The sequence below is a fragment of the Leucopleurus acutus genome, assembly GCF_964270905.1.
Source record: "Leucopleurus acutus genome assembly, chromosome: 3".
NCBI classification, from domain to species: Eukaryota; Metazoa; Chordata; class Mammalia; order Artiodactyla; family Delphinidae; genus Leucopleurus; species Leucopleurus acutus.
This window is the reverse complement of record NC_139145.1, coordinates 58,996,819-59,024,132: the sequence shown is the minus strand read 5'-3', so window position 1 is coordinate 59,024,132 and position 27,314 is coordinate 58,996,819. Positions and strand designations below refer to the sequence as shown.

The following is a 27,314-nucleotide window of genomic DNA, read 5'->3' as shown; positions in this document are numbered from 1 at the left end:
CCCTCTCCTTCCCCAGTTGGAAACTGGGAAGAGGTTCATTTCCTCAATAAATTTTTAACTAAGGTTCAGTCTTGAAGCTCTATAGGGTTGAGGTCCATTACTCTCAGAGTTGTTTATTGTACAGTCTGGCAGTGGTTGTAGTAGGCAAATAATTTTGCTCTATTTGACTTCTAATTCTAAAATGCTATTTGAAAAATTTCTTAAATTCAAACTATATTGTGATTTTTGTTTAGTTTATGGGACTAGCATTTCAGATCTTAAGAATGTTAATGTTTTATACCAAGTTAGACATCAAAATATGATATAGTATATTCTCACAACAGTAAAGATTTCTTTATTTACTAGTGAATACTGGTAAAAGGAAAATATGACCTAAGGGTCTGAATTATTATGAATTATTAGGTATATTCTGTCACAATTTGTTTTGAGATCTGTGGCTCTCAGTGTGATTTTTATCCTTTTTCATAATTTCAGTGGAGCAAGAAGTTCCCATAGAACCTCCTAGTGCGACCACCACCACCACAATCGGAATCTCTGCAACATCTGCAACATTCACAAATGTGTTTGGGAAAAAAAGGGCCAATGTTGTGACAACTCCCAGCACCAATCGGAAAAATAAGAAGAACAAAACAAAAGAGACCCCTCCCACTGCACATTTAATATTACCAGAACAACATATATCCTTAGCACAGCAAAAGGCAGATAAGAATAAAATAAATGGAGAACCCAGAGGTGGCGGTGCAGGTGGGAATAGTGATTCAGATAACTTGGACAGCACAGATTGCAACAGTGAGAGTAGTAGTGGTGGTAAAAGCCAAGAGTTAAATTTCACTATGGATGTGAATTCCTCTAGTGATAGGAGATACCCCTCACTGCTACTCCATTCCCAAGAAGAAAAGACAAGTACTGCTGCTTCCAAAACTCAGACACGGTAAAATTTTCTGACTTGTTAACTCTGCACCTACCTTTCCTTTTTCATGCCTGGCACAAGAACTTGAAGTAACATAAGTTGTGTTGAACAATTGAAGTCTACCACATTACCTGTCTTCAGCATTTAAAACTGAAATTCACCAGTGTCCTCCTTATCATGTGCTAGTTATGCAGTGAGATTGTTAGAACTTTTAACATTCAACTTTGAAGCTGAAAATATTAGCGTTCCTTGATTTTAACTATGTCATTTTTATTGATTATATATAGTTCTTTTGGCTTCTGAATCCATTTTAATACTAAAATAAATAATGGACTCTTTGCCCTATTTCTATTTTTCTGAATTGTTAATAATTTGATATGCCAAATTTTTTTTTAACAAGGTTTTTGGGTTTTTTTATATAAATTTATTTATTTAATTTTGGCTGCATTGGGTTTTGGTTGCTGCACGCGGGCTTTCTCTAGCTGTGGCGAGCGGGGGCTACTCTTCGTTGCGGTGCGCGGGCTTCTCATTGCAGTGGCTTCTCCTGTTGCAGGGCACGGGCTCTAGACACGTGGGCTCAGTAGTTGTGGCTCGCGGGCTCTAGAGCGCAGGCTCAGTAGTTGTGGTGAGCAGGCTTAGTTGCTCCACGGCATGTGGGATCTTCCCGGCCCAGGGCTCGAACCCATGTCCCTGCATTGGCAGGTGGATTCTTAACCACTGCGCCACCAGGGAAGCCCTGGTGTGCCAAATTTTAATTCAGATACTTCAGCAAATCTCTTGAGTTTCTATCTTAAAATTTATCATTTATTGGCCTTGATATTTCTCTTCTCAGACTTGAAGGTGAAGTGAATCCTAATTCCTTATCAACAACGTACAAGTCAGTGTCGTTGCCATTAAGCTCTTCAAACATAAAGCTGAATCTGACTAGCCCTAAAAGGGGGCAAAAAAGAGAGGAAGGGTGGAAAGAAGTTGTTCGAAGGTAAGTAGTATTAGTCTCGTCTTTTTAACTTTTCTCCTCTTGTGAGATGGTTATCCAGTTAATTAATGAATAATTTGAATGTGGTTATTATATTCAATTGCAATGCCATACTACATCCAGAGTAGGCTAAAGCAAAATTAGAAACAGTATGTAAATTTTGTATGCATATTTTATATGATACAAGAAATGTTGGCTTTAGAATAACAAAAAATATTTTATTAAAACATAAGACATACAGTTTACAGACAAACCATACAAAAAGGTCACAGGCTTCTTAAGGGGAAGATTCAATTGACAGCAAAGTCATAATGCTATTTGTGAAGGCTATGATGTTTGTTTAATGGTCTCATTTTGATTCAGACAAGTTTGTCCATCTACAGCATTTAAATAAAGTTAGACTTCGCTAGAGAATCTATATTTGCTTTTAACCAATGCAGTTAGATCACCATAAAGAGTGGGGGGGAGCCCATAAAATTAAAACTACCTTCTCCCTCAAAAAAAATAAATAAATACAAGTACCAACACCCCTGCAGCTAACTTTGACAACTCCCTTCATTCACACTGCTTTATACGTAAACCATGATGGGGGAAATGAATAAAAGCAGACAGGAGCCATTGCTTTTAAATGTTTCACACAATCCAGAAGGTATTTCTAGCCTCTGCTCATGCTTTACAACAGGGAATCAGAATAAGACATAGGTTTGCTAATGTGCACTTAATCACCAAAGGACTAAGATGTCTGAGTTTTTATTCTGTAATTTTTCTAAGACTTTGTGTCCATTAAAAGCAAACAAAAAAGGAAGAAGTCTTGGCAGAACAGAAGTGATGCACACTTGATGATCAGATTGATTTAAGTATTATTCATGGCCTAGTCTATGCTCTAGCTTTCAAAATAGCTACATATTTTCTTCCCAGTTTGTCTACATTAGGATATTAAATTTTGATCATGAAATGTATTTTAGAGTCTACAATTGGGTATTCTTCTGGAAGGTATAGTTCAAAGTTTGAGGGTCCCTCCCTAGGAGGGAATCCTGACAGTCAGCAGTGACCACATGAAAATAATGGGTGTTGCTCTCATTTGGTTCTGCCAGCAAACACTGGGTTTCTGTGATAATCCTGCAGGACACCCAGGCCATCTTGTCAGATCCCAAAATCAGCCTCTGGTGTTTTCTCACACAAGTGGAAGTCCCAGGCTCCACTTGTGGATTGCTTTTTATGTACAAATCTGAGGCTTTATTTTTTATTGCTAAGTAAAGTTGTTGACACTGATAAGCTGCCTTTATTCATTTTCAGTATGGAGTTTAACAATGTGGTATGCATTATTTTAATTTTGAAAGTATCAATATATGATCATTGCAGTTTAGTTAACATGTGATAGTTTATGCAGATTTGAATGCTGAGATCATGAGTGACTTAAATATAATTTTTTTAAATGGCAGTGTGTTTTTTACCTTCACTAAATTAAATTCAATATAATAAGAGGTCAGTTTCTAAAATAAAAACTTCTAGTAATTTCCTCTTTAAGGTTTGAGAAATACTATTCTACAAATGTTCATGAACATACTTACTGAGACATCTTTTTTTTTTTTAATTAATTAATTTATTTTTGGCTGCGTTGGGTCTTTGTTGCTGTGCGCGGGCTCTCTCTAGTTGCGGCAAGCAGGGGCCACTCCTCCCTGTGGTGCATGGGCTTCTCACTGCGGTGGCTTCTTGTGCTGCCGAGCACGGGCTCTAGGCGCGTGGGCTTCAGTAGTTGTGGCACGCAGGCTTAGTTGCTCCGTGGCATGTGGGATCCTCCCAGGCCAGGGATTGAACCCATATCCCCTGCATTGGCAGGCGGATTCCCAACCACTGCGCCACCAGGAAAGCCCGAGACATCTTTTTTAATAGACCTTTTGATTTCATAAGCTTATGTGTGGTCTTCATTTTGTAGGTCAAAGAAATTGTCTGTTCCAGCCTCAGTGGTTTCCAGGATAATGGGAAGAGGAGGATGCAACATCACTGCAATACAAGACGTTACTGGTGCCCATATTGATGTGGATAAACAAAAAGATAAGAATGGCGAGAGAATGATCACAATAAGGTAATTGTGAGATATACATATCGTTAGTTCTATGAGGAAATTAAATTTTATTAGAAGTACATTTTTGTTAGGTATGGTACAATCAAGAATTCTGTTTCATGATAAAGATTACCTAGTTTTGTATATTTTTGATCTTGTTCTGTTTTTTGTTTGTTTTCTCCCCAGGGGTGGTACAGAATCAACAAGATATGCAGTTCAACTTATCAATGCACTTATTCAAGATCCTGCTAAGGAACTGGAAGACTTGATTCCTAAAAACCATATCAGAACACCTGCCAGCACCAAAGCCATCCATGCAAACTTCTCATCTGGAGTAGGCACCACAGCAGCTTCCAGTAAAAATGCATTTCCCTTGGGTGCTCCAAGTCTTGTAACTTCACAGGCAACAACATTATCTACGTTCCAGCCCACTAATAAACTTAATAAGAACGTTCCAGCAAATGTACGTTCTTCTTTCCCAGTTTCTCTACCCTTAGCTTATCCTCACCCTCATTTTGCCCTGCTGGCTGCTCAAACTATGCAACAGATTCGGCATCCTCGTTTACCCATGGCCCAGTTTGGAGGAACATTTTCACCTTCTCCTAACACTTGGGGACCATTCCCAGTGAGACCTGTGAATCCTGGCAACACAAATAGCTCTCCAAAGCATAATAATACAGGCCGTCTACCTAACCAGAACGGGACTGTTTTACCCTCAGAGTCTGCTGGACTAGCTACTGCCAGTTGTCCTATCACTGTCTCTTCTGTAGTTGCTGCCAGTCAGCAACTGTGTGTGACTAATACCCGGACTCCTTCATCAGTCAGAAAGCAGTTGTTTGCCTGTGTGCCTAAGACAAGTCCTCCAGCAGCAGTGATTTCCTCTGTGACAAGCACTTGTAGTTCCCTGCCTTCTGTCTCCTCTGCACCTATCACTAGTGGGCAAGTTCCCACCACATTTCTGCCTGCAAGTACTCCTCAAGCACAGCTTTCTTCACAAAAGACGGAGTCTTTCTCTGCCATGCCAGCCCCCAAAGAGAAAGTGTCCACACAGGACCAGTCCATGGCAAACATGTGTACCCCCTCTTCAACTGCCAACAGCTGCAGTAGCTCTGCCAGCAACACCCCAGGAGCTCCAGAAACTCACCCATCTGGTAGTCCCACTCCTCCCTCCAATAACACACAGGAGGAAACACAGCCATCCAGTGTGTCTGATTTAAGTCCTATGTCAATGCCTTTTGCATCTAATTCAGAACCTGCTCCATTGACTTTGGCATCACCTAGATTGGTTGCTGCTGATAATCAGGATACCAGTAATTTACCTCAGTTAGCTGTACCAGCACCTCGAGTTTCTCATCGAATGCAACCCAGAAGTTCTTTTTACTCGGTGGTACCAAATGCAACTATACACCAGGATCCCCAGTCTATTTTTGTGACAAATCCAGTTCCTTTAACACCACCTCAAGGCCCACCAGCTGCAGTGCAGCTTTCTTCAGCCATGAACATTATGAATGGTTCTCAGATGCACATTAACCCAGCAAATAAATCTTTGCCACCTACGTTTGGCCCAGCCACACTTTTCAATCACTTCAGTAGTCTTTTTGACAGCAGTCAGGTGCCAGCTAACCAGGGTTGGGGAGATGGTCCACTGTCCTCACGAGTTACTGCAGATGCCTCTTTCACTGTTCAGTCAGCGTTCCTGGGTAACTCTGTACTTGGACACTTGGAAAACGTGCACCCTGACAACTCCAAGGCACCTGGCTTCAGATCACCTTCCCAGCGAGTTTCTACTAGTCCAGTTGGTAAGTTATTATAACTATCATTACCTCACAGTTTGGGGCTTTAACAACATAATCTAACCTTCCAAAGTAATAAAGCATTTATTTTGTACATAATATTGCATGATCTTTTAAAGAAATGAAGGTGTGTCATAAATAGTAAAGACCCCTTAATGACTGCTGATTGAGTGGCCAAAATGTAGGTAAGTCACTCACATATGAGCTGCTTTATATTGTCTTTTATGATCTCTCTGCACCTTATTTCAAGGAAGTTATACCTTGTGTCAGTCCATTTTCTGAGAATTGGTATAAGATGATATTAATAAAAAAGGACTCATAGGATGCTTCAAGCATTCCAAATTTACAGACATTTTTTAAATCATAGTGATTGCCTGCATTTCTGAGATTAAAAAGTTTGGGTTACGAAGGTGTTCAGGTTACAGTCCATAATCTACATTCTTTGTTTTCAGTCTTGGGTGCTCAGAATGAATATTAAATGATGTCATAACTCTATATTATTTATATTAGATGGAGCTATTTGAAGAGATCCAGTCATGTATAGGCTCATATTTAACCAAAAAAAAAAAAACATTTTGAATCAGCTGTTTGTTCTTTGAAATTAGAAATTAGCTGCTGAGGCAGTATAAGAAAGATTTAGAAAGATAAGAGGCTAGTGGTGGCTTGGAGATATTTGGAAAACCAGAATCTATTTTCCAGAGTCTAAGGGCCAAATTTTAGTCCAATCTCTTTGCTCTATTCTGAAAAACAAATTAGAAATTGTGGCTGACCTAGAATGGGGGTAATAAGAACTAGTGCCACTTAGCATTTTTCTTCCAGTTGAAAAACTGTTCCATAGCCCATCTTTCCTTTTTGCTGATTATAAACTGATCTAGGTTGTTTAAAATTTGTGAGTTTATGGATATGGCATAGCCTTAGCTTTTCTATCAGATATGTTTCCATTTACTTATCTTTTCAGGAAAACATAGCTGTTACATCATCTTTTGAATAGAAATAAAGCTTGCATAAGACAGTCTGTGGTCCAAAATATTCTCTTGGATTTTTTTTCTTCTTTTCTATAAATAGGTATCTATTTTAACTTTTCATTTTGGCAGACTAATAAAAAGGTTTTCAGAGGCCCCAGAATGAAAGAAGAGCTCATTGCCAGTGCTCAGACTGTGGTAAAAATTAATTTTTTAATTAATCCTTGACTTGATTGGCACTAACTAATACGTGAATTTAGAGTGCCTTAGCTAGAGTGGGACTTCAGATCTCTCATATTCCAGTGTTTGAGCTCTTTGCACTCCACATTCTATATCCCAGAAGATGTGCAGATTATGAATGGCTGGAGAAAAGAAAGTCAAGGAAATCATCCATCTAGTTTGGTAGCAAACAGGTTTGGGAACCTGAATTATTCAGATCTATAACATCAAAATTATTTATTACTAGTTAAAAAATAATTTTTTAAAAAAGCAAGCATTAATCCTTGACCTTCCTTCCGGGGTCCAGAATTGATTAAGCTTGGCTTCATTTCTTAACTGCCTGGGTGGTTTCTTTTGTTGATGCTCTTCTTTCATGGATATAGTTTAGTTTTCCTGGTTTGCAGGTAAGAAATAGTGATACTTAAAAAGACGGGAAAGCATGTGGAGAAACTGGAAGCTTCAAACACTGCTGGTAGAAACTTAAAATGGTACATCATTTGGAAAAACAGTTCAACAGTTCCTCAAAAAGTTAAAAAGAGTTACCATATGATCCAGTAATTCTGTTCCTAGGTATATCCAAGAGAAAACATGTGTCTACACAAAGACTGGTACATAAATGTTCATAGCAACACAATTCCTAAGAGCCAAAATGTGGAAACAGTCCAATGTCCATCAGCTGATGAATGGAAAAACAAAATGTGGTATATCTGTATAAGATATTATTCTTAGTATAATGTATATTCTATATTATGAGATACAATGAAAGAAATAAAGTACTCATTTGTGCTACAACATGGGTAAACTGAAAACATTTTGCTGAGTGAAAGAAGCCAGTCACAAAAGACCACATATTATATAATTCTTTTTATATAAAATTTCCAGAATAGGCAAATCTAGAGAGACAGAAAATATATTAGTGGTTGCTTAGAGGTTCAGATATGGGGTAAAGGAGGATGGAGAGTGACAGATACTGCATACAGAGATTCTTTTAGGGTAGACAGAAATGTTCTAAAATTGATTGTGGTGATGGTTGTACAACCCTGTGAATATACTAAAAGCCTTTGAATTATATACTTTATAGATGAATAAGACCTGCTTGAAAAGTTTTGAATTTTTTATGTTGATATTAACTACTTTTTTCTGAAATGAGTACCTATAATCCTTTTCCAGATCCTTGACCTCTTTCCCTAAAATGTTCTCCAGAGAAAGCAATGGAATTTGAGAATACTGCTAAATTCAGACTCATGCAAACTAGATAGAAACTTTGATGTAGTTTGCAGCTGTTGATTTTTTTTTTTAATCAGATGGAATACTGAAATTATCTTTAGTTGAATAGTATGCTTTCCTTCCATGTTAGGAAGCAAACATTGGTAGGTTTTGTTACTCATCTTGCACAGGAAATGACTATAGTTATATAGATGAACAGCTATATTTCTAAGTGATGGGTAACACAACATGCTCTTATTTCATGTCCCCTCCAATGAAAGCTTTGAGATTTATCTAGAACATACTCCAGGTGACTGCCGTTCCTAAACATTGGGCTCACATTTCTATATTTAGTCCTGCTTGGTGATATTCTTCTGGACTGTAAGAAAAAAATAGTTTGGGGACATACAGTATGATATAAATGGATTCTTATTGCTGTGATCCACAAAATAAACTGCATTCTTTCTTCTTTTTTAAAGAGGAATTAGGTAAGCTTTGGACATTCATTTTTAAAGCCTTGGCTAATTTGATGTCTTGGACCTGTTTTTATTTCAGGGTTACCATCCATTGACCCATCAGGCAGCTCCCAATCTTCCTCTTCTGCTCCTCTGACAAGTTTTTCCGGCATACCAGGAACTCGGGTTTTCCTGCAAGGGCCAGCTCCCGTTGGGACTCCCAGTTTCAACAGACAACATTTTTCTCCCCACCCTTGGACAAGCGCCTCAAACTCATGTAGGAATCCTGGAGGAACTCTTCCCAAACAGTCTTGAATAAGTTATTAAACCATTTGTTTCAGGGAACGCTATATTGTAACTTTAGTAATCTAAATTGTATCCGAACACCCAAGGTTTGTATTGCAGTCATGTCAAAAATTATTAGTCATTTATAGGATAGAAAACTTGAGAAGGGTCAGGCTATTCTTCCAAGCCAGAATTGAGATTACACTGAGACTTGGATCAAGAAAAGAGGCACTGGGCTTCCCTGGTGGCGCAGTGGTTGAGAGTCCGCCTGCTGATGCAGGGGACACGAGTTCGTGCCCCGGTCCGGGAAGATCCCACATGCCGCGGAGCGGCTGGCCCGTGAGCCATGGCTGCTGAGCCTGCGCGTCCAGAGCCTGTGCTCCGCAATGGGAGAGGCCACAACAGTGAGAGGCTCGTGTACAGCAAAAAAAAAAAAAAAAGAAGAGGCACTACAAGTAGTTTTATAAGACCCTTTGGGGACAGTATTGTGAAATAATTTCTTAGGTCTGAAAAGAAGTTGAATTTAAGTATCTGGTCAGTTTGGTATGATTCCTCATTTATTTTTACATTTGAGGAAACTGTATGATTGCCATTTATAAGTGAAAATATTCCTCTGTTCTGACTTATTTCAATATTTAGAACAGATGAAGTTCTAAAAGGATTTGAACAGGATTTGATTTTTTTTAAATGAGCATCATGAGAAAGTCAGTGAGTATTGGCCCTTTGACAAGGAAAACTACCCATATTACCTGAGAGTCCCATTAAGAAACAAAGTTGTGAATTGAATCCTACAATGCTTCACTAACATTTAACCTTCCTTCCTTATGGGGAAAAATAAGGGGCTGTAGAAAGAGAAAAAAGAAAACAGCTAATAATTACAGAGGACCAGCAGCTATTTTCCAGATAGTATGATAGTTACCGTGCAAACATAGCCACATTTAAGTTAATTTAAAATGTGACAGTATATGTTTTGAGAAGATTTTTTAGAACTACAGTAAGGGGAATTCCCTGGTGGTCCAGTGGTTAGGACTCTGCGCTTTCACTGCCGAGGGCCCGCGTTCAAACCCTGGTGGGGAAACTAAGATCACACAAGCCAGCAGAACTACAATAAGAATAAATACAACCTTCTTCCTTTCTAGCCTTGTTCAGTTCAATTTGAAAAAATTCTTTAGACTAGTCTGTACTTACTATATTTTTAGACTATTTGTTTATACTTACTACAGGCAGAAGTAGTATAGGATAATATTTATAGAACTTGTATATTTTCTTTTTTTTTTAATTTACTTATATATTTGGTTGTACCAGGTCTTAGTTGCAGGAGGTGGGCTCCTTAGTTGTGGCATGCAAACTCTTAGGTATGGCATGCATGTGGGATCTAGTTCCCTGAGCAGGAATCGAACCTGGGCCCCCTGCATTGGGAGCATGGAGTCTTAACCACTGCTCCACCAGGGAAGTCCCTGTATATTTTCATTTGAATCATCTTGTAAAATGAAAATTTTTTTCCAGAACCTATGTTGTGGAACAGATCTTTCCAACAAGGTTTCTCATATTCTTATAATTAGTTTTTATATGTAATAAAACAATAGAGAAATATTTTGCCACCAGGTGACTCTCCTATTCCATCTGTTTCTTCGGGATCATCTTCACCTCTTTCAGCCACTTCTGCCCCACCAACATTGGGCCAACCGAAAGGAGGCAGTGCCAGTCAGGATCGAAAGATACCTCCCCCCATTGGAACAGAGAGACTAGCCCGGATTCGGCAAGGAGGGTCTGTTGCACAAGCCCCTGTGGGGACCAGTTTTGTTGCTCCTGTTGGACACAGTGGAATCTGGTCATTTGGCGTCAATGCCGTGTCAGGTACAGTTACAGCGTCCTCTGTCTGGAGGGATATCTTGAGTAAGTTGTGGGATTTTGCCATTTAAACTTAGTTCCTGCACTTAACCAGTAAGGTTGTTTAAACCTTTGAGGAGTTCAGTCCAGTCTCAAAGTCTGGAATGTTAGTTTGGAGTATACATAATAATAGATGTAATATGTATGATAGTAATATAGATAAAATAATAAATACAGACTTGATTAGAAGTAAAAGATTCAAAGCCTACTTCCTTTCCTTCTTAAGCTTTTCATTATAGAATAGGACAATCATTTGATTTCTTTCAGAGAGCACTTAATCTTTTGCAGGACAGGTAGAGTGTTTGGGGTATTCAGAGTACTCCACCCAGTTTTCCAGGAACTTGTATTTTGGTTTGCAAAGATTTTCATGAATGTGTCCTGAGCTTCTCAAAGGAATGCTTTTGATTAAATTTAGTATGAAAAAATCCAGTGGTAATGTTTTATTTTATTCCAAATAAATATCTAACCTTGATCTCATTTCTTCTTTCTAGAAGGCTTATCAGGTTGGTCACAGTCTGTGATAGGGAACCATCCAATGCATCAACAATTATCAGACCCAAGCACATTCTCTCAGCATCAACCAATGGAGAGAGATGATTCTGGAATGGTAGCCCCCTCTAACATTTTTCATCAGCCTATGGTAAGCAGTTTTGTGGATTTTTCTAAAGTGAGCTGACAAACATCATTGTAACTTGTTTAACACATTGCCAGCTAATGTAGTCACATGTTAAGGAGGAATTTGTACTGAAATAATTCTCCCTTTTGGTATAACTAGTTTGTTTCTATGACTTTGCCAGATCTTTTATCCAGTTTCAAAAGTGGATTATGTTGTTTACATTAGTTTGTCCTCAAACTATCCTGAAGAAGCCCCCGTCTTCCCTCCAAAACCTGAGAGATTTGGGTTTTGCTGCTTTGCATTTGGCTGCCATAGCTTAGAGAGAAGCCTCTTCCTCTCTAAAAAGCTGGCTGTGCGCTCCCCATTGCCCTCTTGTCTCCTCTGAGAGCTTCCAGGCTGCCATAAAGCCAGATTGTGGCTGCAAGCAATCATGTAGAATTCCCCTTTTCTTGGCAGAAGCTTATTAGTAAATCCTAAATATGGAAAGTTGAGGGTATTATATGTGTCCATCAAGTATTGGGAATTTCCTGATGATTTGATATTGGATTTAGTTGTTTTGTTTTTCTGTTCTCATTGAAAAATGTTGCTGACACAAATAACCACTTTTGGTTTCCCAAGACTGTACAGTGTTGCTATACTTACAGGATACTCTGGAGTTCTTTGAATGAAGGGAAATAAGATCTATGCTGGTATTGTGGAATCATCATTTACAATCACTTCATGATTACACCTTTCTGCTGTTTTAGGGTCTACCAATTTCCATGTATGGAGGCACCATAATACCCTCCCATCCTCAGCTTGCTGATGTTCCAGGAGGCCCTCTGTTTAATGGACTTCACAACCCAGATCCTGCTTGGAACCCTATGATAAAAGTTATTCAAAATTCAACTGAATGCACTGATGCCCAGCAGGTAAAATGGACTTAATGCTCTTTTATTTTTCAGATTTATGATGTCATTCTTTTAATTCTTTGGGTAGTGCAAGTTCTGAATATCAAAAATCATGACATCTGACTACCTTGAACTGAATTAAGTTTTTCAATATCAAGATGATGCTACTTAACATTTTATCTCATGTATGTGTATTCTTCCTAGGCAGAAACAGTGAATTACCATTGCATTTATATATTCATTTTGTAAATGTCTAAAGATTCCTAATTAGAAATTCCAATTTTTCCTCCCCCTTTTCAGATTTGGCCTGGCACGTGGGCACCTCATATTGGAAACATGCATCTCAAATATGTCAACTAAGTTAGAAGGTCTTACTCTTTAGCCTTGTTTGAGAAACTTTTGACCTTGGAAGAACCCTGGGGATTTTTTTTAATGTGCCTAAGAAATATTCTCTGAGGCTTTAGCAATGGAAATTTGATTGCCCATTGTATATGAACAAAGTGATTTCCTATCCATCTGATTATGTTCTCTGGTTAGTTTAGCCATTTTGAAATTAGTGCTTTGGGCTAAACATACTGAATGCGATTTGTATGCAGAAGAGAATTAGATGATTACATGTTTCAACCTTTTAGGGTGGTAAATACATGTACAATTGTTTACATACTTAAAATGAAAAGGTTGAGTAAATTTCTTGTCATATAGTGGCTCTACTTAATGTGGCCTGTATTAATGTGAAATATTTACCAGAATATTCAATAAAAAGATGAACAGTGTTTAGAAGTGGGGTGTGATCCTTTCAGTGGTCATGCAGGTACTACCCAATCCACAATCATACTGAACCAGGTTGTTAATACCATATTTGTGATAGGCTTCTCACATTTTACACTTTAGAGTCCATTCTTAGCCTGCCTTGAAAAAGCACTTTTAAGACTAGTTGTATACTTATTCTGTGTTAAACATTCCTTGTTCTTTTGTTCTCTTCTGTATCATTTTAAAAGTGAGAATGTTTCAAGCCCCTGCAATGTGTCTTATCTGACTTTAGCAGATAGGCCATTAAAAGATTTAGCTCTTTGTGGATCATGAGTATGTCAATAAGAACAACAGGATTTCAGTCAGATGACACTGAAAAAACTTAGGGACACCCAAATCATCCTTCAGATTCCTTTTGTGCTTCCTGACTTTTTAATCTAAAGATTATATTGGTTATAGGTGTTTAAGTTTTATTTGGGTTGGGACATAGGAGGGGGTGGGGGTGACTCCTTTAATTTTGTTGTATTGTTGAATCAGCTGAATAATGTCTATAAATATGTGACTAATTCTGGGCTTAGTTCCATGAAGAGCCAATATGGTCAACAGGCTAAACTCATGAACACTGGAATGGAGTGCTTTGGCCAAACTATAGGCTATGCCAAGAATCTGATGCAGTAGAGAAGAAAAAACTAGCCCAATGAAAAGAACAGTCATCAACTTGACTGTTCACGTTTTAATATGGTTGAATTACCTGGTCTTAGATAAAAGCGAGCTAAAAAAGAAAACAAGAAAATGTTTGAGGTGATAGAGGAGCCAAAACCCACATTAAGGCAAAGAAGGATGCACAGAAAGATAATAACTAGGGGCAGAACCATACCAGAAGCACTTTTCTATTCTCCTACCAACAGAAGTTCTTAATCTTCTCTCCCTTGCTCCTAGAGCTGCCACTAGATGAGACATACCATGTTTGTTCTGTGTTAGACATACCTGGTTGGTTTGTCTTCCATATCATTTTACATATGAGAGTGCTTCTGTAAGCTCATTTCTTATTTTCTGTTTTGAATGGATTTGGAAATTATCACTGGTATTGAAGCTGCTGCCTTTGTAATGCTTAATAACCACATCAAGTAGTCTCAAGAGGGGACGAAAGGACCCCTGGGATCACCTACATATCTTGCTGTTTCCACTTACCACTAATAACCAAAAAAATCACCTAATATTAGTGAAATGAATGAAACTACTCTTGATGAAACATATACTAGAGAGAGATAATATTAAGTAAATTATTCAGTGGGACAAAAAGTGAGTTTTGTTCTATCTTAACTATTTAAAGTACACTTGAATTATTGGAAGAGCTCTTCCAATATCTTCTACACCTTGAGGACAACAGAATGAGAAATTTTATCTCAGATCAGGAACTAGAACCCATAAGAAGAGGACGCAATTATGAGAAACCCCTAGAAGGATTAGGAAAAAACAGGAGCTGTGCAGTTTGTAGCAGTTATTTAGGATACTCTACTTCCTGCCCTCTTACCACCACTGCCTTCTTTTCTTTCTATTTGAATCCCAGTAACCTACTCCCCACTCCATTTTGCCTGCTAATCTCTTCCTCTGTCTTGCCTCTTCCTGGCATTACTTTACTGCTATTTTACCAACCTGAACCTTGGATTAAACCTAGCTCAGGTAAGAACTTAATTACTTTCAGAATATACAAGGGATTTGTGGGGAGGCAGAACGGGTAGAGTGGAACAAGAGTCAGAAACCTAAATTCTGTTTTCATTTCTGCCACTTTAAGCTATATGACCATAGGCAAATCATTTCTCATCTCTGGGCTTCACATTCATCATCTGTAAATGAAACAATGTAAATGAACTCAAAAGGGTCTCCTAGTTCTAACAGATTCTCTTGTCTTGTGAATGAGAATGTATGGTATGGGACTACTAGAAGCCAGTACATTGCTGAGACTTGAGGGCCCCTACCATTTGTTCTTACATGGAATCAAAAATCTGCTGTTGTGAGAGCCATTATTGATTTTGGGAATTTAGTGGAGGCAGAAGAAAACCTTGCATACCCATAGTGAGCCCTCAAGTCATTAAGAAACATCCTGCTGAAAAAAAAAAAAGGAAAAGAAAAGAAACATCCTGCTGAGGCATAGATCAAGCCCTATGAGAATAACAGCTCATTCAAGGAACAAAACTGTATCATCAAGGTTTCTGGACCCACTTATTTCAAGTAGTGTTCAATGTAATGAAATACCACCACCAATAAAATTCTTGATGTTTTTAAGACCCTTTAAACCTATTGTGGCTACAGTGTGCTGACTTGCCCTTTTATAGGCCAGTCTGCTTCCTTCAGTCCCTGCTCTCAAAGGGGAAATCTCATCACCTCAACTAACGAGACCGAAGAAGAGAGTTGGACAGCCAATGGTGGCCTCTCCTAACCAGAGGTAAGAAATCTCAGGACTTGGAACTGTAGTTTCCATCTTACAGATTCTGGCCAAGTCCTCTTTCCAATGTCAAAGTTAGTACAGGAGGGTACCATCCTTAGTTTGAGGTAGCTTTTAGAAGGGGAAAGGCTGGTCATATTAGAGTTTCAAGCCGAATAGAGGAGTACAAGTAGTATACATGGTTCTGTCCAACTGTTTAAGACCTTTGTACCACATTGTAAACCCAGGAAGAGGCAAACAAACTGTAGGAAAACAGCTTCTGAACATCTTGTTCTCTAAATAGCCCTAGAGCTCGTCTACTAAGAATTGTGGATGGTTGTGACGTCTTCCCAGTGGACCCTGTCCTGGGGTGAGGGACTCTGATAATGCTGCATTTTCTATTCCTCAAAGATTTGTCACCATGTGTCAGTGTTATTTGACAGGTTACTTTACCTTCACTCTCTCCTGTAGGAAATGGGTGAGAGAAACTTGAGTGTGTTAAGACCACCTCCAAAAAAGGGCAGGAGCTTGGGCTTGAAGACCTAATTTGGAAAACAAGATTGTGAATCTAATGCTCAGATTGCAAACCTATTTTGTGACTACTTTTCACCTCTTCCTGTTTTATCTTAATGGTACTGATGTGAGTTCAAAGTAATTTGCCTGGTGGCAGAGACCTGGTATTCCCCTACAGGTTTAATCAGATCTCTGGGGTTGGGACCTGAGCATAAGTTTTTTTTTCTTTTTTGGAAGCTTCTATACTCTAATGGGCAATCAGTGTTGAAAAACCTCTGATTTAAACTCTTCGTCCTTCATCCTGGTTGAATGGATGATGAATCTGGTTTTCTCTCTAAAACCAACTGCCTATTCTCTAGTTCCCCAGCCCTTATAGCACACAGTGTCTCAAAAAAAGTAAGCTTCTAGTAGTACTCTTACAGTAGTAAGACTGCTATAAGTCTGTAACTGCTGCTGTTGTTTTATAATAAAGATTAATAGAAGGATCACTTCCACACTGATCCTTCTTGAAAACCTTTGACACTTCTAGTTCTACTCTCACTGGTCTTTCTCAGTCTCCTTCGGTGAAATCCTCTTCCTCCACTACCCCTTAAATAAATGTTGATATGCTCAGGTCTCTTCTTTTGGTGTATCTTCTCCCCAGGTAATCTCATCCCACATTCTTGGATTTTACTCCACGCAAATCTGAATCACTTGCCCAGAGTTCTCCCTCTGTAGCTTCAGACCTGTATATCTGGCTTCTTACTGTGCTTCTCCATCTGAACATTCCACACACATTATATATTCCCCAATATAAGATATGCTCCTCCCCTTGTTTTCCCTATTATATTAGGTGGTACTACTAGCTACCAAGACTCTCAAGTCAGAAGATTGGGAATTATCCTGGCTTATCTCCTCTCCCACCCCACCCTTAAATCAGTCACTTACCCTTCCTCCTCTGTGTATCTGTATCCCCTCCACTCCTCTCCATCCTCGCAGCAACTGCCTTTTTGCCTACCCTATTTCACTAGGCTGGAGTCTTCACCTCCAGTCTCACTGTCCTCCACCCCATCTCCCATTCCCCTCACTAGACTACTTACCTTGCTTAAAAGCTGAGTTGTCATAGATGGTTCCTCCACAATCTGATCCCAAGCCTTACCCTCCAGCACTTCATTGTTAAGACACTTTATTTAGGCACACACCACTTTGTAAGAGGCTCAAAAACCTTTTTGGAACAATAAAGTATACATATCCTTGCTACCTGAAGTGTGATTCTGAGGACATGCAGACCTAAGGGTCTGCATCACCTGGGATTTTATTAAAAACCCAGAATTTCAAGTCCCACTACTGTATCCGAATCCTCATTTTAACAAAATCTCCAGGTGCTTTATGTGCACATTAAAGTCTGAGAAGCAATGACTTGTAGTCTTTTTTTAAATGAGTCAAGAAATCAGAGCTGAGGGGAAATCTGATGAAGCCAGTGCTGAAGTAATACTGATAAATGCATGAAGTCAGGTGGTCTACAATTAATTGGTGGTGGGGTGGCATTGCTGAGGGTATAGTGATTCTTAGGAAGCCAAACAGCAGACAACTGGGTCAACTCGAGATTTTTTGTGTATACAGGACTAGACTTAGTACTTACTCTCCCACCACCTCTCTCCTGCCTCCTTTCATATCACTGTGCCTACATCAAAAAATCTTCTCTTTAAAGGCCAGACTCTCTGATCTTACTTTCCAGAAGGCTAAAGACCAAGCCCTCCTTACCAGCCCCCAGTCCTTCCTTAGTTTCCTGAGGTTAGCTGTGACAGAGAGATCAAAGGACTGGACTCTCCTATCTTCCAACCTTTATTCATCCTTTAATCAGTCCAGGTATCACTTCTTCCAGAGAGCCCACTCTCCCTCCCTGACCTACCCTGATGGCTGTGCACCAGGCCGGTCAAGGCACTTTTCACCCTGTACTGAAATTGGTTAATGGGAGGCATTACACAGCTGTGCCTAGGGGCACATGCTCGAATCAGACACACTCAGGTATGAATCCCAGCTCCCCCTCCTACAAAATCCGTGACTTTGAACCATGACTTAACCTTTCTGGACTTTGGTATCCTCACCTGTAAAATGTGGCTAATAACAGTGCTTTACTGTCCAAAACTGTTGAGAGGAATGGATGAATTAATATATGGCAATAACGTCTGCCATACCTCACCTGTTCCCAGTGCCCGCTATAAACAGTAAATAGTAAATAACTGAGTAGCTGCCTCGCTTATAGGCATAGGAAGGCTGGCCAATTTTGGGCCAGGAGGAACTGGAGGCCGGTGCAGCTCCTGGAACTCCTTCCAACTTTCGCTGAGTCTGGTGCTTCCTCCTGCGAGAGTAGGGCGGGATCATCCGGTTGATTGACGGCCGGCCCGCCCCCGGCTTGACGTTGTCCTGGTGTTGCTGCGGCCGCACGTGGTCAACTGAGTCCGACTCAGACTCGGCTGCGCCCCGTGTCCTCAACACTAGCACCAGCCGCTTGCCTTCCTGCTTGTCCCGCCCGCGCTATGTCCACACCCACCAGCTGCCCGATTCCTGGGGGCAGGGACTGGCTGCCTTGACTGCTACAGCACCATGCTGGGGGGCACACTATACACCACTACCCCCGGAGGTCAGCGGCCAGGCAAACGTGTGCGTGTCGCGGGACGTGGGTGGGGAGGTGCGAGCCTGGACTTGCCTGCAGGCCCCTCTGCAGGTTGTAGCTTTGACGGGGGTGAGTGCTTGGAGCCGAAGCCCAGTTCCCTAAATTCTCAAAGTGATGCAACACGGCCTTGTGCCTAGTTTCCGAGTGACTGGGCTGAAATCATCACTATGGCCTGGGTTCTGGGCTCCTTGCTCACCCGGCCCTCCTGACTTTGCCGCCTGGGAGCAGGAGCCGAGGCCCCAACTGTGTGTGGCTTCAGCAGGAAGCAACCGGGTCTTGCAAAGCTGCAAATGCAGGACTCTGGCAGTTGGGGACAGGAGCTTCGGGTCTCTGCGCTGGCTGGCTTGACTACTGGCTGACTGGTGTAGCAGCCTGGGATCATGCCTGCTCAGGGGTTCCTGCCACGGAGGCAAAGGGGAGGGGTGAGAACAGGGTAGGGCCTTTGGAGGACATGATCGGGGCCAAGTTCCTCTAGGCTGAGCTGAGCCTGACAGGACTTGGGAGGGGTCAGGATAAGAACAGTGTGTCCCTGTATTTCACTGGAGGAACACCGCTCCTCCCTGCAGGATATCAGAGCCCAGGTGGCAACACCAGCCTTCTTATCTGCTCTTGGCTTCCTCATCCAACTGAGGCTGGAGGGCTAGGCCCTCCCTTGTGAACCAAAGCAATGAAGTTCCAGAGCCAGCAGAGCAGGACAGGAGCCTCCTGAAGTACTTGAGCTCCAAGTTTGGTGCTCCTCCTACAGCCAAGACCTGAAGCTCTCCTAAACTAAAAGCCCCTGCCTAAACCAGCTGGGATGCCCCACTTGCTCTATGGTGCTTAGACACATCTTGGGTAGGCCCAGGAGACTTTTAAGTGCTGTGAAAGCTAGTCAGCTGAGATCCTGGCCGGGCTGCAGAGCAGTAGCCCTTTAAAAAATGGGAAGATGTGACCCCTTGGTCCCTAAAAGGCCTGTGTCTGGGGTCCCACACAGCTCTGTACCCAAGCTCCTGCCTCTTACCTAGCCCCTACCCCTTGACAGGCACCAGGATCATCTACGACCGAAAGTTCCTGCTGGAGTGCAAGAACTCACCCATTGCCCAGACGCCCCCCCGCTGCCTCCCTCAGATTCCAGGGGTCACAACTCCTCCAACAGCCCCACCCTCCAGGCTCGAGGAGCGGAAGAAGCAGAAGGAGACAGAGGAAGAGATACCTGGTAAGGAAAGCAGACCCTAAAATTAAAAAATGGCTTTGAGCCCAAATGCCCCAGTTAAGTAGAGCGGGGGTTCGATTCTGAGAGGGGCTCCTTCACTGACGCTGAACCTGCAGACCCCAGCCCAGCAACCAGTCCTCCTGCCTTTTCTCTCTCCAGATGACGCACAGTTTGAAATGGACATCTAATCCAGTGAAGGTGACCCTGTGTGTGGAGTAAGAGGAATCCCTCACGCTGCTGCTGCTACCTCCTTTTTCTGGGGTATCCAAAGGCCAGCTGGCCTCATCTAATCCAGAAGGGGGTGACATGGTGGTTCTGGGCCTCCCTTAGCTCTGAGGCAGCTAGACCGGGGATAGGAATGGGCAACTTGCCAAGCCCTTAGTTCTACTACTCTTTGGTCTGTAGGCACTCCTCCCAACCCCTGGCCCTTGGCTCAGGCTGAGGCTGGGGCTGGGGGATGGAGAATGTCACTGTCTGACTGCTTAGTAAACATTCAAAGAAATGCCTTGGCTCCAGTGTTCTCCTCAATGCTGATCTTCCCATCTCAGCCATAAAGCTAAGGGTCCCAGCAAACCTGGTTAGGATCAGAGGTCCCAGGTTCCTTCCCAGCTCCCACTGGGCCCACTTCCAGCAGCACTTAGAGCCTGAGGCAGGCTTTGGGGGCAGGCCATAGGAGCTGTCAAACCATAAACAGCAATAGCCTGACCCCTGCCAAGGGCTGTTCCAGCCTTTCCAGGAAGCAGCTTCCTGGAATCAGGCCTCTCTACCAGTCCCTCCTTAGCTTTTCCAAAGCAGGAGAAAAGAGGCACTGCCCCAGCCTATAGCCTTCTTTTGTCTCTCCCCATACCTTTTCTGCCTCCCACCTGTAAGTACCAACCATATTCCAACACTGGAAACCTGTACTCTCCCTTTTCACAGCATGATATGAGCCTCCTGGCCCCTTCCACCTGGTTCTGTTGTCCTCAAAGCATTAGAAGACCTTAGGACCCAAACAGAGGCAGAAGCTTATTTGGTGAGTCAGATAAAGAGTCATAATCCTACTCTCCCCATCCCCTGAAAAAAAAAAATCATGATCCCATATGTCAGCAATCTGGTCTTTTTCACCTTCAATTTATACAGCTAGGTTCTAATCTCTGTAGCACTTGCACACCTCAAGGGTGATGCAGTGCAAATAGGTCAGTCTCCTTTTTTTGAGGGAAAAAAATCTTCCCATGCTATTTGAGCCTCTGTTCCCATACTGAAACACATCATCCAAACACAGAGTTACTCAGCCCAGCAAGGGATGTATGTTTCTGTCTAATTTGGGTGAAAGTGGCAGGCAGTAATCTGCTCACGCCTAGCAAGGCCATTCATGATGAACAGAGGAAGAACAGAGGTGTGCACAGCGAGCAAGGCAGTTAAGAACACCAGAGGGAACCAGTCTGGCATAGGAAGGGTTCATCTCTCCTACCCAGGTCCCACCACATTGAGATGTTTTATTGAAATGCATATGATATGGGTAACAAGTGGCCTCCCTGTGGTCCAGGAGGGACCTCTTCCCCCAGAGATGGGTCAGGCCAAACACCCCAACGGGGCAGACAGTCTCCCAAGTGGTAAAAGGGAGCCAAGTTAGGGAAGGCCTCCCATGCCAAGGCATAAGAGATGGTGCGAGGTGAGGCTGGGGAACCCATAGGATTAAGGATCATGTTGGATGCCTGGCATGGTCTGGTTCTGCTCAGCTGTGGCTACAGATTTCTCTTCATTGGCCTCCTCCTCTGAAGACAGACTCCTCTTTTCCGCAATTAATCTTTTAACTCCCACCATCCACTGACTGACCTCAGTCACATGGTCAACCATGAGTGAGCGGTGGATGTCATCTGCTGCATCCCACTGGTGGCTTGAAAGCTCTGAGGAGAGAGAGGGGCTGAGCAAGAAACCTGGAGCAAAAAACATAGCTGCAACTCCTCCCCTCCCAACCAGTCAAAATCTCAGCACCTAGTCCAACTTGGACAACCATGGCAGGATGAGGGACTTGGGCTATACCAAGGGACCCAGCCACACCTTGCACCAGCAGAGCCATCCTCTTCTTTACAGGCATTGACAGCTTCCCTCCAGCCCACTGTTCCTGCAGCAGAGCCAGGCGTCGGCTGATGTCATCACATACCTGCTTCTGAGAGACAGAAGCCCCCTCCAAGTCAGTGCTGCCAGCCCAACAGGGGCAGGGAAAGGAGCACCACATAGGAAGCACCTGCTTTGTCTGGCCCAGGAACTTTACACTCTAATCTTAGAGTTATGGTTCTTTACGCAAAGATTAGAGGCCCCACTAAGAATCTGATGAAATCTATGGATCTCCTCTCAAGAAAAATGCATTATGGCTAGAATTTTTAAATTTCTGGAGTTTCTCATATGCTCAGAAATTAATTCTATAGTGCTGCTTTACAAATAAGGAAACTAAGGACCAAAGAGGTGAAGATCACTCTGCTACTTTTTTTTTTATAAACTTATTTATTTATTTTTGGCTGCATTGGGTCTTCGTTGCTGTGCATGGGCTTCTCATTGTGGTGGCTTCTCTTGTTGCAGAGCACGGGCTCTAGAGCGCAGGCTCAGTAGTTGTGGTGCACAGGCTTAGTTGCTCTGCAGCATGTGGGATCTTCCCGGACCAGGGCTTGAACCCATGTCCCCTGCATTGGCAGGCGGATTCTTAACCACTGTGTCATCAGGGAAGCCCCTCTGCTACTTTCCTTTAAGACTCCTCAGATCCCTTGCCTCCAGAGAACTTAGGAAACATTATCAATAAAAAAAGGGGTTGTTGTTGTTGGGGTTTTTTTCCCCTCCCTAAGCATAATATCAGCAGGGTCTATTCTCAATGGCCTAGAGGTATGTAGATCAGGTTATTATTGTCACTAATGGGAGTTGAATTCAATTCTTGTTCCTATAAGCCTCTTCTGAGGCTTGTGAACCCTCCTAAATCCTGTGTTCATTTTTCTAGGAAGTCCTTAGCAAATTCTGAAGGGGTTCATAACTCAGAAAGGATTAAGAGCCATTGCTTATAGGGTCAGAGCGTCTACCTTTGAGAGTCATACCTGCATCTGGCTGTTGATGGGAGCTTTCACTTACCTTTGTGTGGCCACGGCAATCCTCCAATGCCCGTTCCAAAGGTCTCAGTACATCTTCCAGCAGAATCTCAGACTCAACGACTGGGAAGTTTGTGGGCTCCATGCTGGAGGGAGGACAACTCCCCACAAATGGGGGTCTGGAAGCCTTACTTGACAGAGGTGGAGGCCCCATTGGGGGGGCCCCAGGAGATGTCTCTGAGGTGGGGACTGAAAAGGTAAAGCAAGATCAAGCAAACATGGCTTAAATAGGTACAAAGAAATAAAATGGATGATGTGATAAAGAGGAATAGTAGAGGGACCTACCTAACTTCAGTGTTCAAGGAAGGCCTTATAAGGTGATATCTAAGTTTATCCCAGCTCACACACTATGTGACATATGGCAAATTACCTTTAACCTCTGAGCTTGGGTTCCTCTTCTGTAAAATGGGGATATTATAGGAATAGTACTTATTTCACAGGGTTGCAATGATGATTAAGTAAGAATATAGGTACAGCTGCTACATTAGTGTGTAGCAAAAAGTGCTCACAAAGTTAAGAACCTGGATGAGATAGATGCAGCCATAAAGAGTTGAAGGAACTATGTACTAGGGCAGAGGTAAGGGAAGGAGCCAAGAGGTGGAAAAAGTCCTGACTTGTTCAAGGAACAGAAACAAGGCCTATGTGGCTGGAAATGATTAACACTGAAGAAAGTAGTATGAGCTTTCACTGGAGAGGTAAGCAGGGGTCCAGACCCTGCAGGGCTTTGGAGGAGTTTAATCTTGAGCCATTACTCCATTAGTGGTAACAGGAAGCCACTGCAGGTTTATAAAAGCAGGGACTGATATCACTAAACTTGTTTTCTATGATGTTCACTCTGTATGGTCTGTGAAAAGTTGATGAGAATAGGTAGAGGAGGGCAGGTTAACAATAGTCCAGGAAAGAGAATGCTGGCATGGACTAGAGTGAAAGAGTAGATGAGGGGAAATGGAGTGGTCTGAGATATATTTAGGAGGAGGTAGAACAGATCTTGATGGAACAGGGGGTAAAGGAGAGAGAAGCCAAGGATGACTCTTGGTTTCTGACTTTAATGATGGGATGGTGGAATCACTATGGAAAATGAGAAAACTGGAGGAGAAAATTCAAAAATTACTTTTAGGTATCAACATCCGCATGGATGAAAATTCATCTAATTTGGTGTGTCAATTTGACCTTCTCACCTCCAATAACCATTTTTTCTACCCTACCTCAGCCTCCCATCCCCCTCTGCCTTGTTCTCAGCAACAATGACCACCCCTCATACCCTTCCAGCTCAGCTACTCAGATTTTTGAGGTGCGTTAAACTCACTCCCTTTAAATTCATAGCTACGGATTTTAAAAGGCATCCAACATTGCCTGGAAATCATATACTTTGCCTCATTTTTCCACTCTTCAGAACAACTATTTTCACATTTTATCTCCTCTAAACTTTTCTACCTTCTTATTTTCCTTTCCCTGCTGTCTCTGTACTTCTGACCCTACCTCATATTTCACTGAGAAAATAAAGGTCATTGAACAGGAACACTCTCATCTTCTCACCACCAGTTCTACTAACCCACTTTTATCTGTGGCTGCTTTCCTTCCTCCTCTAATAGATGAAAGGTTCCTGTTCCTATCAGAGGCCATCTCTCCAGCTATACTCTGCATCACCTCCTCTCTTGCCTTCTCTAGGCTTCCCTCCTGCAGTTATCCCTTTTCTCCTGTGCCATCAGTTCTCCCTCTCTACTAAAACATCCCATCAGCATACAGAACCATCCCTTACCTCACGCTGCATCCTCAGGCACTGGCCTACTTCTCATCTCTGCTTTACAGGAGAATTTCTTCAGTGAGCTGACTACAGTTTCTCTCTACTTTTCACATTCTCTCCTCAGCCCATTCCTGCTGGGTTTCTGCTCTCATCACTCCTGACTGCTTTTGTTAGGGTCAGTAGTGATTGCTATGTTTGTCAAATCAAGTAGTGCCTTTTCTTCATTTTATTTAACCTCTCAGCAGCATTCATCAGGGTTGAATCAAGATTTTAATCTCTCCCAGAGTAAATTTTACTTTTCTTCTTACTTCTTTTACTCTTTCTCAGTCTCATTTGCTAATTCCTTCCCTGTTCAACCTTGAAATGCTAGAGCACCTTAGGGCTCTGTCTTGGATCCTCTTTAGGCCTCTATCCACACACACTCTTTATTCAAGCCCATGACATCAAATACCATCCATGTGACAGTGACACATTTCTGTAATTCTGGCCTAGACCTCTCCCCAGAGTAGCAGCCCAAATTTAACATGGCCAAGACAGAAAGCTTGCTTTTTTCCTCACCCACCAAAACCCAGTTATCCCATATCAATGAACAACACCATCCAGTTCCTCAAGTGAAAAAATGTGTGTTACATTGCTTCTTCCTTCACCTCACCTACTATACCTACTCATTCCTGACTTTCTCCATAACATATGCTATATCCATCCAATTCCTACCACCTCTAGTACTCCCACCCTTGTCCAAATCATCATTACATCTTATCTACGTTAGCAAAATAGCCTCTGAATTTGTCTTTCCACTTCTTCCCTAAAATCTATTTTCCACACAGTAGACACAGTAATCTTTTTAAAGATATAAGTCAGTGTTTCTCAACCTGGGGAGATTTTGCCCCCAGGACAAGTGTCTGGAGACACTTTTGGCTATCACAACTGGGTGGGTGCTACTGACATCTAGTGAGTAGAGGCCAGGGATGCTGCAGACATCTTACAATGTATGGGACAGTCTCTCACAAAAAAGAATTATCTGGCCCAAAATGCCATTAGTGCTAAGGTTAAGAAACTGATTTATATTATAACTCTGCAACGTTACGGGTGTGGATAAGAGAGGAGTGAAAAGAGCTGAATCTGAGCTCCCTTTTCAGGGCCACAGATCCACCTATTGGCACGGGAAATGCTCAGGGGGAAAGGATGCCCTCCTCTACTTTAAATTTTTCAATGGCTTCCGCTTTACGTAGATTAAAATACAAACTCCTTATCCTGGTTTACAAAAACCCACTATGATCTGGCCCCCTGCCTACTTCTCAGATCTTAATCTCTATCCCTAGCCCACTGTGCTCTAGTCATCAGATATTCCTTCAGTCTCTGAATTTGCCAAACTTATCTCAGGGCTCCTGCAGTAGCTGTTTCCAATGCCCTGAATACTCTTGCACCTGATCTTTGTGTGGCTAGCTTTTAATCATTCAGATTTCAGCTTAAGTGTCAGCCCCTCGGATACCTTAGTTACCCAGTCACTCTCACATCACCCTGTTTTATTTCTCTGCAAAGCCCTTACCACCATTTCATCTATCTCCAAAGCGATAGTGTGGACTCCAAGAAAACAAAACTTTTTGTCTTGTTCACTGCTGTTTAGTTTGCCTTCAAACACAGTAGATGCTCAGTAGATGATACTGATTAAATGAATAACACGTTAAGTCTGAGATGCTTATCATACAGTCAAGTGACGAGGAAGAACAGACAAATGGGTATACCACGATGGGGTTCTGAGAAAAGATCCAGGTTGGAAATAGGATTTGAAAATAATTTGGGAATTAAAAACTATATTAAAAACCGTAGGTCTGGATGAGATCACCTAGGGCGAAAGCCCAGAGAGATTCTTTTGAGACCAACGTACCAATTATTTACCTGGGCAACAGGTAAGAGGCTCGAAAAAGGGCCAGAACTGGGCCCCTTTCTGGGGCTCCAACCTCTCTCCTCAGGAAGTCCTCAGAGAGCAAAAAAGGCCCATGGTACAAGCTTATTCCTGGCACCGCCCATTCTCGGCGGGTCACGGCGCACAGGGCCCCCACGCACCTCTGGGGGATCCATCCTGGGGAGCGGCGACCCTCTTGGTGAGCGGCGTGCGCTTGGGTCCGCCAGCCTGGGTCTGCAGCCCGTATGAGAATTGCGGCGGATCGTTCCAGCCGCGCTCCTTGTTGCCTGCGAAGGTGAGAGGACGTGTGAAGCGAGCCTGGGGGCGACAGAGGGTCCGCACCCCGCGCGGTAACCGCCCCCAGCCTGGACCGGCGGTAGACCCAGCGCCCCAGCCCACCCGCCGCGCTCACCCGGTTTCACGTACAGCCCCGCCATCTCCACTTCCGCACGGCCAGCGGGGCATCACGTCACTTCCGGGGCGGCCGCACCCGAGCCTGCTGGGGCACGCCCCCGGCAGGGCCGGTTGCCTGGAGCCCTCCAGGTTGGACAGTTCAGAAACGCTGGGAATCGCCGTCGAGGCCCTGCTCCAACTCCCTAAGGAGCTCTAAATCTATTCCAGCTAATAACGCACGGGGTCCTAACTACATGGTACCAAGTGGGGCTGTTTTCCAGGAGGTGGCGCTCTAGGAGCCCAAGTGGGTTCCCTCTCTCCAAATCTCACAGTTGCTCTCAGGAGCAAGTTTAAA

At 42.6% G+C, this 27,314-nt stretch overlaps 2 protein-coding genes across 10 annotated transcripts in view; one reads left to right on the top strand and one right to left on the bottom strand.

The window, feature by feature from the left end:
• The window catches only part of LOC309960194 (ankyrin repeat and KH domain-containing protein 1), a 121,767-nt gene extending 101,455 nt beyond the window's left edge, over positions 1-20,312 (top strand). For 2 of the 9 annotated variants that reach the window (XM_082836850.1, XM_082836846.1), the window contains 10 exons: positions 475-931; positions 1,743-1,889; positions 3,823-3,972; positions 4,138-5,750; positions 8,687-8,863; positions 10,477-10,728; positions 11,253-11,401; positions 12,124-12,288; positions 15,354-15,463; positions 19,633-19,989. In XM_082836850.1, the coding sequence (XP_082692976.1) occupies positions 475-931; positions 1,743-1,889; positions 3,823-3,972; positions 4,138-5,750; positions 8,687-8,863; positions 10,477-10,728; positions 11,253-11,401; positions 12,124-12,288; positions 15,354-15,463; positions 19,633-19,810 (3,398 nt within the window). In that variant the 3' untranslated portion in view covers positions 19,811-19,989. Of the gene's footprint in view, positions 1-474; positions 932-1,742; positions 1,890-3,822; positions 3,973-4,137; positions 5,751-8,686; positions 8,864-10,476; positions 10,729-11,252; positions 11,402-12,123; positions 12,289-12,567; positions 13,375-15,353; positions 15,464-19,632 lie in introns of those variants that run through there. The other 7 variants (XM_082836853.1, XM_082836852.1, XM_082836848.1 and 4 more) reach the window with 6 other exon arrangements.
• A 913-nt stretch (positions 20,313-21,225) lies between these two features.
• On the bottom strand, positions 21,226-27,024 carry SRA1 (steroid receptor RNA activator 1). Its single transcript, XM_082834873.1, has 5 exons — positions 26,979-27,024; positions 26,728-26,853; positions 22,900-23,105; positions 21,844-21,952; positions 21,226-21,689 (listed from the first exon to the last, which is right to left on the bottom strand). Exons 1-5 carry the CDS (start codon positions 27,001-27,003, stop codon positions 21,478-21,480), a joined length of 678 nt encoding a protein of 225 aa, XP_082690999.1. The 5' UTR covers positions 27,004-27,024; the 3' UTR covers positions 21,226-21,477.
• Between the last annotated feature and the right edge of the window lie 290 nt (positions 27,025-27,314).